The sequence below is a fragment of the Somniosus microcephalus genome, chromosome 7 (assembly GCF_052327205.1).
Source record: "Somniosus microcephalus isolate GS21.2 chromosome 7, FLI_Smic_1.0, whole genome shotgun sequence".
NCBI classification, from domain to species: domain Eukaryota; kingdom Metazoa; phylum Chordata; class Chondrichthyes; order Squaliformes; family Somniosidae; genus Somniosus; species Somniosus microcephalus.
In genome coordinates, this window is record NC_140993.1 from 18,433,277 (window position 1) to 18,445,139 (window position 11,863).

Below are 11,863 nucleotides of genomic sequence, written 5' to 3' on the forward strand. Positions count from 1 at the left end.
CCGTTCTCGCCATGACACTTGCTCAATCCTTGGAGAAATGGATGTGATTGTGCGCGAGGGCAAAGAGGGCATCGATTACCTACATGATGCAAGTGTGTGCGGCCGCCTGGGAGATGCCGCTGATGTCTGCTGCTGATGCCTGGAATGAGCCTGAGGCAAAAAAGTTGAGTGCAGTGGTGACTTTGATGGCCACTGGTAATGCTTGTCCACCTGGTCCTCTGGGCTGCAGGTCTTGCTGTAGCATTGCGCAGATGTCAGTCACTACCTCTCGCGAAAGTCGGAGCCGCCTTTGGCACTGCTGCTCAGACATGTTGAGGTAGCTGACCCTGCGCCTGTAGACCCTGTTTGGGGGGTATCTTCTGCGCCGACGGGCTTCCAGGCGCTGGCCCCTTCTGGCCTGTGCAGCTTCAGGTGGGTGAGCAGCAGCCTGGCGCTCCTGCTGCTGCTGTTGTTCCTGGTTCTGCTGCTGCTGCGGCTGGTGCTCGAGCTCCTCTAATGCCCAGATGGGAAGGAAATAAATGGCTCCCATGCTTCTGTTATATGCCTCCGTTGAGGAAGCGCTGAGTGCAGGTGGTGAGAGGGGTTTCCCAGGAGATCACACTGGAGATGGGTGTGAGGCTCCAGCCTTCCACAGATGTGGTTAAGTCTTCTAAAAGTTGCCCCAGACCTGAGACCACTAAGTCCTGCCACCTGCAAATCATGGCTGATCAAATCTCCTCTTTAATGGTTGGCCTGCAGTTGATAGTCAGCAATCGAATAGTGCTCCCGCCAGGTTTCACATTTGTGTTTCCCACCAGGCGTGTTTCACGTGGGAAAAGGGTTTAAATTCGCAAGGGCCTTTCAAAATAGGATTATAGAGGCCATTTAGTGGTTGTTAAAGGCCTTAACGACCAGTCCCGCCTGTTGGATGCGGGACGGAGTTGGGACCATCAGACACGACTGAGTTCAAATTGCTCGGAGTCGGGAACCAGGCGGGGGTGGGGGGTCCCGCCCGCCAGTTTTTGCGATTTTAACCCCCCGCACGCCTCCAAGCCCGCCTCCACGGATCAATGAAAATCGAGGCCACAGAGTACAAAAGCAAATAAGTTATGATGAACCTTTATCACTGGTTCGACCTCAACTGGAGTTTTGTGTCCAATTCTGGGCACCGCACTTCAGGAAGGATGTGGAGGCCTTAGAGAGGCTGCAGAAAAGATTTACAAGAATGGTTCCAGGGATGAGGGACTTCAGTTACATGGATAGACTCGAGAAGCTGGGGTTGTTCTCCATAGAGCAGAGAAGGCAACATGTGGAAAAACCTTTTTACACAGCGAGTAGATAGGATCTGGAATGCACTGCCTGAAAGTGTGGTGGTGGCAGATTCAATCATGGCTTTCAAAAGGGAATTGGATAAGTACCTTAAGGAAAAACATTTCCAGGGCCACGGGGAAAGGGCAGGGGAGTGGCACTAGCTGAAGTGCGCTTGCAGAGAGCCGGCACAGGCTCGACGGGCCGAATGGCCTACTTCTGTGCTGTAACCATTCTATGATCCGATCGAAGTTTTCAAGATATTAAAGGGAACCGATAGGGTAGATAGAGAGAATCTAATTCCGCTGGTTGGGGCGTCTAGGACTCAGGGACATAGTCTAAAAATTAGAGCCAGACCTTTCAGGAGTGAAATTAGTAAACACTTCTACACACAAAGGGTGGTAGAAGTTTGGAACTAGCTTCTGCAAACAGCAACTGATGCTAGATCAATTGTTAATTTTAAATAAGAGATTGATAGATTTTTGTTAACCAAGGGTATTAAGGGATATGGGGCAAAGGCGGGTATATGGAGTTAGGTTGCAGATCAGCCATGATCTTACTGAATGGTGGAACAGGCTCAAGGGGCTAAATGGCCTCCTTCTATTCCTATGCTCCTATAAATTTCCCTTTGAAAAAAAAGACAAATAATAAATAATAGGCATCTTGGAGCTGCTTATTGGCTCAGTAAGTAAATGCACACTGTGGACAGACCAATCCATGCTTTTTACTGGGTTACCTGGAGTGGCTGTGCGAGTTCTGCAACTGGTTTCAGGGTTCCCAGATGACAGAGATGAATAAACAGCAAATGTTCCCTCTCTCTCCTCCTCACTATCTGATCCCTGTTGGAACTGTGCCTGCATCGAGGTCAGAAAAGGACATAGCTGGACTGGCTGTGACACTAAAATAGACTGCAACAGTTACTGATTGGACTTGTGCATGAAGAGCGACTCCTTTGGTGAGGTGGCAGAGAGCTGCTAGCACCAGTGGAACTGCATCACAGCACATCATCTTAAGAAGAGGGTGAAAAAGTTTTTTGGGGAGCGAGGGAGGAAGAGAGAAGGAAAAAGACTCCTGAATAATTTCACTCAGTATTAACACATAAAAAAAGCTGCCACTTACTATGCTCACGAGTACTCTCTATCATGATTGCAACATCCTATTCGCTATTGTCATGATATTTTCCCATCTGCATTGTAAATACTCCCGAGTATGAGAGGGAAAAAAAATCCAAATATAACTCACTCCTATGCTAATGATATGAAAGAGCTTATCAAATAATTGATAAGTAAACATGTATCGGTGATTTTATGACATAAGAAAGATGTATTGTTAAACAAGCATAATGAATCTAACAAACACCAGCACAAATTACTGATCAGCAATGCATGCGTGGTCATTTTGTTTTCCTAGTTTAACCAATTTGCATTTAATACACCACAGATAATTAGGCTTCAAAGCCTTTATGCGCTTAAAACATACATTACAGAAATAGGCAGGACCAGTTTCAGTGGGGTTCAGAATCCGTTGATTTCCTGTCTAGAATTTCTCAGGATATTTTTCTGCATCAAGACATTTTACAATCTGAGTTATCCGAATATGATACTATGTATATAATATATGTCAGCATATATATAAATAAATTCGTTTTGCTAAAGTATTTGGGGGTTGGTAGAAATTTGTGAGCAATTACCAGTAACAAAATAACTGTTACTCAAATTAGCTGCTGCGTTTACCAACATTACAACAGTGACTACATTCAAAAGCAATTCATAGGCTGGAAGGTCATGGAAGTCACCATATAAATGCATGTTCTTTCTCTCTAATGGTTACTCAAGAGTGTGATTACAATACACTGAGGTCCTCATTCATAAGCAGAAAGAACAGAACCAACATCTGAAGCTAAAGGGTTGATTTTAACTCAGGACGGGATTGGTGTGTAGGCGGCCCAAAGTGGCTAGCGCATTCGGAAAATGAGAACAGAAGCATCCAGATGATTTTAACTGCCAGGACGCATTTTAATATTTGACATCTGTCTCCCACCCGAAGTGGGCGGGAATGATGTCAAGGCCAGCAGGTGGGAACCGGACGCTCAAGGGAATGGCCCTTGGCATAAGCTAAATGCGGGGTGAGCTTCACAAACAGACTCTGATGTGGGGAGCTAGTGGGAAAGGGAGACCCAAGGATTCCATCCTGGGCCCGGAGGACCATTCCTGCTCCTCCCAGACACCCAAGGAATCCTTCCGACGATTATAAAATAAAGCTTACCTTGGCCTCTGTTGGCCACTCTGCTATCTTCCGCCAGGTTTCTCTGTAGTTGAAATAGCATTGCAATGCCAATGATGTCATCAGGCAGCAATATTTACATTTAAATTAGGGCCCTGCCTGCCTGTTGCGGGAGTATAAGCCGACTTGAGGACAAAATGGCACCAGAGAAGAACGGAGTGACACACCAAATATCATAAAAATGTTGAAATTACTCTGTGGTATCTATTACTTATCTATATATATAAATCGGTACTTCTGTCATTCTGTCTATCTGTCATTCTGTCTGTCATCGCCTGTGCGTCTGTCGGGCTATGCGCTCGAAAGTTACAGGGCGTACCTACGCGCGCGTTACCTCCAAAGAAAGCTTACGCTTCCGAGACGGTTTTAAGCGTATTTACTTTTCGGTCGGACGAAAATTGTTCGCGCCTTATGCAAAAAACCTTCAAAATTAAACTCATTATCTGCTAGCATTGATTGACTGACGTCAAGGTTCCACCAATCCTGTTCCGTCACGATTGACCAATCCTACAGTACGGTCCCCTGATGGTTGGCCAATCGGTGTGTGTGGGGGCAGGACTATTCGTAAGGGATGGAGGGAGGGAGATGGTGAAGGATGATGAAGAGTGTGGGAGGGGCAAAGGGGAGGAGGAGGATTGGGAGGATTGAGAGGGAAAGTTAAGGAAGGAATAAAGGATATGGTGGATGAGGAGGGAGGGCGGGGAGGGGAGGGAGGAAGGCGGGAGAGGATGGGAAGGATTGCGAGGGAGAGTAAAGGAAGGAATAAAGGATATGGAGGATGTGAAGGATGGAGGATGAGAAGGAGGGAGGGCAGGAGGGGGAATGGGAGGAAGGCGGGAGAGGAGGGGAAGGAAGGCGGAAGAGGAGGGAGAGGAAGTACGGGAGAAAGGCGGGAGAGGAGGGGGAGGAAGTACGGGAGGAACGCGGGAGAGGAGGGGGAGGGGAAGGCGGGAGGGGAAGGGGAGGAAGGCGGGAGGGGAGGGGGAGGAAGGCGGGAGGGGAGGGGTGGAAGGCGGGAGGGGAGGGGTCGGGAGGCAGCAGGGGAGGGGTCGGGAGGCGGGAGGGGGAGGAAGGCGGGAGGGGAGGGGGAGGGGAGGGGTCGGGAGGGGAGGGGTCGGGAGGCGGGAGGGGAGGGGGAGGAAGGCGGGAGGGGAGGGGGAGGAAGGCGGGAGGGGAGGGGGAGGAAGGCGGGAGGGGAGGGGGAGGAAGGCGGGAGGGGAGGGGGAGGAAGGCGGGAGGGGAGGGGGAGGAAGGCGGGAGGGGAGGGGGAGGAAGGCGGGAGGGGAGGGGGAGGAAGGCGGGAGGGGAGGGGGAGGAAGGCGGGAGGGGAGGGGAGGAAGGCGGGAGGGGAGGGGTCGGGAGGCAGCAGGGGAGGGGTCGGGAGGCGGGAGGGGGAGGAAGGCGGGAGGGGAGGGGGAGGAAGGCGGGAGGGGAGGGGTCGGAAGGTGGGAGGGGAGGGGTCGGGAGGGGTCAGGAGGCGGGAGGGGAGGGGGAGGAAGGCGGGAGGGGAGGGGGAGGAAGGCGGGAGGGGAGGGGGAGGAAGGCGAGAGGGGAGGGGAGGAAGGCGGAGGGGAGGGGAGGGGAGGGGAGGAAGGCGGGGGGGAGGGGGAGGAAGGCGGGAAGGGAGGGGGAGGAAGGCGGGAAGGGAGGGGGAGGAAGGCGGGAAGGGAGGGGGAGGAAGGCGGGAGAGGAGGGGGAGGAAGGCAGGAGAGAAAGGTGGGAGGGGAGGGGGAGGAAGGTGGGAGGGGAGGGGGAGGAAGGCGGGAGGGGAGGGGGAGGAAGGCGAGAGGGGAGGGGAGGAAGGCGGAGGGGAGGGGAGGGGAGGGGAGGAAGGCGGGGGGGAGGGGGAGGAAGGCGGGAAGGGAGGGGGAGGAAGGCGGGAAGGGAGGGGGAGGAAGGCGGGAGAGGAGGGGGAGGAAGGCAGGAGAGAAAGGTGGGAGGGGAGGGGGAGGAAGGCAGGAGGGGAGGGGGAGGAAGGCGGGAGGGGAGGGGAGGAAGGCGGGAGGGGAGGGGGAGGAAGGCGGGAGAGGAGGGGGAGGAAGGCGGGAGGGGAGGGGAGGAAGGCGGGAGGGGGAGGAAGGCGGGAGGGGAGGGGGAGGATAGGGAGGATTGAGAGGGAGAGTAAAAGGAAGGAATAAAGGATATGGAGGATGAGAAGGATAAAGGATGAGATAGAGGAAGACGGGAGAGGAGGGAGAAGAAGCCGGGGGAGGAGGGGGAGGAAGGCGGAAGGGGAGGGGGAGGAAGGCGGGAGAGGAAGGGGAGGAAGGCGGAAGGGGAGGGGGAGGAAGGCGGAAGGGGAGGGGGAGGGGGAGGAAGGCGGAAGGGGAGGGGGAGGGGAAGGCGGAAGGGGAGGGGGAGGAAGGCGGAAGAGGAGGGAGAGGAAGTACGGGAGAAAGGCGGGAGAGGAGGGGGAGGAAGTACGGGAGGAACGCGGGAGAGGAGGGGGAGGGGAACGCGGGGGGGGAGGGGAAGGCGGGAGGGGAAGGCGGGAGGGGAAGGGGAGGAAGGCGGGAGGGGAAGGGGAGGAAGGCGGGAGGGGAGGGGGAGGAAGGCGGGAGGGGAGGGGAGGAAGGCGGGAGGGGAGGGGTCGGGAGGCAGTAGGGGAGGGGTCGGGAGGCGGGAGGGGGAGGAAGGCGGGAGGGGAGGGGGAGGAAGGCGGGAGGGGAGGGGTCGGAAGGTGGGAGGGGAGGGGTCGGGAGGCGGGAGGGGAGGGGTCGGGAGGCGGGAGGGGAGGGGTCTGAAGGCGGGAGGGGAGGGGGAGGAAGGCGGGAGGGGAGGGGAGGAAGGCGGAGGGGAGGGGAGGGGAGGGGAGGAAGGTGGGGGGGGAGGGGGAGGAAGGCGGGAAGGGAGGGGGAGGAAGGCGGGAAGGGAGGGGGAGGAAGGCGGGAGAGGAGGGGGAGGAAGGCAGGAGAGAAAGGTGGGAGGGGAGGGAGAGGAAGGCGGGAGGGGAGGGGGAGGAAGGCAGGAGGGGAGGGGGAGGAAGGCGGGAGGGGAGGGGAGGAAGGCGGGAGGGGAGGGGGAGGAAGGCGGGAGGGGAGGGGAGGAAGGCGGGAGGGGAGGGGGAGGAAGGCGGGAGGGGAGGGGGAGGAAGGCGGGAGGGGAGGGGGAGGAAGGTGGGAGAGGAGGGGGAGGATAGGGAGGATTGAGAGGGAGAGTAAAAGGAAGGAATAAAGGATATGGAGGATGAGAAGGATAAAGGATGAGATAGAGGAAGACGGGAGAGGAGGGAGAAGAAGCCGGGGGAGGAGGGGGAGGAAGGCGGAAGGGGAGGGGGAGGAAGGCGGGAGAGGAAGGGGAGGAAGGCGGAAGGGGAGGGGGAGGAAGGCGGAAGGGGAGGGGGAGGAAGGCGGGAGAGGAGGGGGAGGAAGGCGGGAGAGGAGGGGGAGGAAGGCGGGGGGGAGAAAAATAAGACTTATATATTTTTTTTTAAGAGGTAAATAGTCAAATTCAATACAACTTCAGAAGCAGAGGAGTTGGTTGTAGCAGGAGTTTCTCTACAGTACGGATTGAGGAGCTGGGAGCTGTAAAACTTTAAGTGATACAGCATCACAACTGGTAGGAGGGTGTATTTCAATGACAAATTTTCATAGGGAAAACGCATTATAAATGAGGACAAGTGAAATTACAATGAGAAAGAGCGGACACAAAGGGCGCGATCTTGCCAGCCCTGGGGAGGCGGGTATGGAGGCGGGACTGCTTTGAAAATGGCAGAATCTGGGGGCGGGTGCCCATCCCGCCCCCAACCCGCCTCCATGCCATCTTACCTGGAGGCAGGTAGCTGACCCACGCCAGGTCCCGTCTCGTTGGAGGCGGGAAGGGGATTACAGCCACTTAACTGCCCGTTAACAGGCAGATAAGAGGATTATCTCCATTTTACCCACACAAGTGGGTACCAAGGCGGGCAGTGGGTCTGAGGGGGTCAGAGGGGTGCAAAAGTGCGCTGTGAAGGTAAGTGATGGTGCAAGTGTGGAGAGGTGAGTATGTGAGGTAAGTGGAAAGTGTCAGAAAAAGTTTATTTACCTTTGTTTCTTCCTGCAGGCTTCAATCGTTGGGGATGCAGAGAGTCTCGTACCTCCGCGGCAGAGATGACAGATGGCTGCTGCATTCTCCAATGCAACAACCATCTAATTTCTGCTAAAGAAAAAGGTTTGATGAACCTTGAATTCAAGAACTCATCAAACTATAGAGAATGTCACAGAGCTGTCAAACGATGACAATTCATTTTGACAGATGAAACATCATATGCTGACGTTCTCTGTAACTGGCTTCCCCCTAATTGGCCTGCTAAGCCCGCTGGACAGGCTTAACAAGGTCAATCAAGGGAAAATAGTATGGGTTGGCCAGAAGTCAAGGGAGGCGGGACTAAAACCCGATAAGTGGGAGTTCCGCCTTCAAAAGCTCCCCATTGGCAAAATCCAGCCCAAAATGTGTGACAAAAAATGACAATAGGTAGTCAAGTGGTGCAGGAATTGCATTCACGAATCAGATTTTTAACATATTATAGATAGATATACACAGTTTACATGGGGGAAATTCAGTTTTTAATTGGTTCATCTGTTGAAGGGTGACTGCACCACATGCACTGTTTTTCACAACATTTGTGTAAACTGATTAATAACTCTGAAGTCACTGTCAAAAAAACTGCCATTCATTTTACTGGGAAATTCTGTTTTTAGTGTACATATTAATGGTAAAAAGATTGACTTTACCAGTTAGCCAACAGCTTGCCATTAATGTGCAAAAAACTCCTCAGGATGCTTTACAGAAGCGTAAGGGAAAAAAACATGAATGGTGAGCCAAAGAAGGAGATACTGGGAAGGTAAAGACTTGCATTTATATAGCGCCTTTCATGACCTTGGGATGTCCCAAAACACTTTACAGCCAATAAAGTACTTTTTGAAGTGTAGTCACTGTTGTAATGTAGGAAACACAGCAGCCAGTTTGCGCACAGCAAGCTCCCACAAACTTCTTCTTCTTAGGCAGTCCCTCGGAACCGAGAATGACTTGCTTCCACATTAAAAATGGTTCTCAGGTGACGGATGAGTCCAATGCGAGACCTACAGTCTCTGTCACAGGTGGGGCAGACGGTGGTTGAAGGGGCGGGTGGGTGGGGTGCTTGGGTTGACATGCGCTCCTTCCGCTGCCTGCGCTTGGCTTCCGCTTGCTCCCGGTGAAGAGACTCGAGGTGTTCGCCGTCTTCCCGGATGCTTCTCCTCCACTTTGTGCGGTCTTAGGCCAGGGATTCCCAGGTGTCAGTGGGGATGTTGCACTTTTTCAAGGAAACTTTGAGGGTGTCCTTGAAGCGTTTCCTCTGCCCACTTGGGGCTCTCTTGCCGTGCCGGAGCTCCGAGTAGAGCGCTTGTTTTGGGAGTCTCGTACTGGGCATGCGGATGATGTGACCCGTCCATCAGAGCTGATCAAGCGTGGTCAAAGCTTCGATGCTGGGGATGTTGGCCTGAGCGAGAACACTGACGTTGGTGCGCCTATCCTGCCAATGGATTTGCAGGATCTTGCGGAGGCAGCATTAGTGGTACCTCTCCAGTGCTTTGAGGTGCCTGTTGTACATGGTCCATGTCTCTGAGGCATACAGCAGGACGGGTATCACTGCTGCTCTGTAGACCATGAGCTTAGTGCCGGGTTTGAGGTCCTGGTCTTCAAACACTCTCTTCCTCAGGCAACCGAAGGCTGCACTGGCACACTGAAGGTGGTGTTGGACTTCGTCATCGACGTCTGCCCTTGTTGACAGTAGGCTCCCGAGGTATGGAAAGTGGTCCACGTTGTCCAAGGCCTTGTCGTGGATTTTGATAATCGGGGGGCAGTACTGTGTGGCGGGGGCAGGTCGGTAGAGGGCCTTTGTCTTACGGATATTTAGTGTAAGGCCCATGCTCTCGTATGCTTCGGTGAAGGTGTTGACGATGGTTTGGAGTTCGGCCTCCGAGTTTACACAGACGCAAGCGTCGTCTGCATACTGTAATTCAACGATGGAGGATGGGACGACCTTGGATCTGGACTGGAGGCGACGGAGGTTGAACAGTTTCCTGTTTGTTCTGTAAATGAGCTCCACTCCAGCGGGGAGCTTACTGAGGGTGAGATGGAACATTGCAGCAAGGAAGATCGAGAAGAGCATTGGTGCGATGACACAGCCTTGCTTGATCCCAGTCCGTACGTGAATTGAGTCTGTGGTGGAACCATTGGTCAGGATCACGGCTTGCATGTCGCTGTTCTTTGTTCTCAGTGAACACTGGCTCTTCACTTAAACTTAGCTCCCAAATTCCCAGACCTCTCCCACAAACAGCAATGTGATAATAACCAGATAATCTGTTTTAGTGATGTTGATTGAGGGATTAATATTGGCCATGGACACCAGGGATAATTCCCCTGCTCTTCTTCGAAATAGTGCCATGGGAACTTTTACGTCCACCTGAGAGGGCAGACAGGTTTTACGTCTCATCCGAAAGATGGCACCTCCCACAGTGCAGCACTCCCTCAGTACCAAGTGTCGGTCTAGATTTTTGTGCTCAAGTCTCTGGAGTAGAACTTGAACCCACAACCGTCTGACGCAGAGGCGAGGGTGCTACCAACTGAACCACAGCTGACACCAAAAAGCTTGGTCGAAGAGGTGGGTTTTAAGGAGGCTCAAAGCAGTAGAGGAAGGTGGAGAGGTTAAGTGAGGTAATTGAAGTGATTTTAATGTTATTTTTCTTTTCTGCTTACTCCAAATATTTAGTTAGAACTGTTTGCCTTTAACTGTGTGGTAAGTTTTATGAATGGTAGCAAGGTGCAAAAGACTTAATCACGCATATATTTCTCTCAATGGCAATAGCTGCCGAACAGACAATCATCAACACTTCATAGGGGTCAAAAACTTCAGTGGTCCAAGGTCAGAGACTTGCATAGTTACAGGCTACATTGCTCCAATTAGTTACAGCCCTGACAGAACAGTAATATTATCTCACCATTTGTCTCCATTTCTTGTCGACTGTTTATTTTCATGATCTGCCCTGTTGGTGTCCCTGGTGTTTCCTCTCCTTTCTCTATTGAGTATGTATTCCACCTTTTCTCTGTGTTGTTATTTCTTTCTGTTACTCAGCCAGTATAAATTCTCAATCCTCTCCACTATCTTTTTCAGTTGTTTTCACTTTTGCTTTACTTAAATTGTATTCCCTCTTTCACTGAACTACGTTATACTGAGGCATAATCGGCCCTTCATCTTAAGCACTGGTTCCGAATCTATAGCCAAGTTATTCAGTCTTTATATTAAAAAAAACTCCTCAATCCTCATATGATTCAGAGGACACGCTCATGCACTCAAATATCCTACTTTCAAAAGATTCTTGTCTCTTGGCTGCATCGTAGTATGCAGGCCACCTCTAGTATACATATGCTGAACGCATGAGCTTGCATAGAGCCATTGTCTTTTTACAGCTCAGTGATCGCATGGATGAACTACAGAATTTGTTCATCCCAGTTTGGCATAAAAATAAAACAAAAAAGGTGACTCAACCGTGGCTAACAAGGGATAGGGATAGCACAAGATCCAAGGAGAGGACATATAAATCGGCCAGAAAAAGCAGTAAACCTGAGGATTGGGAGCTGTTTAGGATTCAACAAAGGGGGACAAAGGGATTAATTAAGAAGGGGAAAATAGAGTATGAGAATAAGCTTGCAGGGAAAATAAAAACTGACTGTAAAAGCTTTTATAGATATGTGAAGAGAAAAAGATTGGTGAAGTCAAGCGTAGGTCCGTTGCAGTCAGAATCAGGGGAATTTATAATGGGAAACAAAGAAAGGGCAGACCAATTAAATACATACTTTGGTTCTGTCTTCACAAAGGAGGACACAAATAACCTCCCAGAGATGTCGGGGAACATAGGGTCTAATGAGAGGGAGGAACTGAAAGAAATCAGTATTTGTAGTGAAATGGTGTTGGGGAAATTGACGGGATTGAAGGCCGATAAATCCCCAGGGCCTGATAAGGGTACTTAAGGAAGTGGCCCTAGAAATAGTAGATGCACTGCTGGTCATCTTCCAAAACTCGACAGACTCTGGAACAGTACCCATGGATTGGAGGGTAGCTAATGTTACCCCACTATTCAAAAAAGGTGGTAGAGAGAAAACGGGGAATTATAGACCGGTAGCCTGACATCGGTAGTGGGGAAAATGCTAGAGTCCATTATAAAAGATGTAATAGCAGAGCACTTGGAAAGCAGTGACGGGATCGGACAAAGTCAACATGGATTTACAAAAGGTAAATCGTGCTTGACTAATCTACTGGAATTTTTTGAGGATG

The 11,863-nt window shown here is 51.8% G+C and overlaps 1 protein-coding gene across 1 annotated transcript in view; it reads right to left on the reverse strand.

Moving 5' to 3' along the window:
* LOC147114544 (serine/threonine-protein kinase 3-like) overlaps positions 1-3,648 on the reverse strand; it is a 226,758-nt gene extending 223,110 nt beyond the window's left edge. The window contains exon 1 of the mRNA XM_085992282.1: positions 3,553-3,648. Within this exon, the coding sequence (XP_085848408.1) occupies positions 3,553-3,633 (81 nt within the window). The 5' untranslated portion in view covers positions 3,634-3,648. The remainder of the gene's footprint in view (positions 1-3,552) is intronic.
* Positions 3,649-11,863: the final 8,215 nt, after the last annotated feature.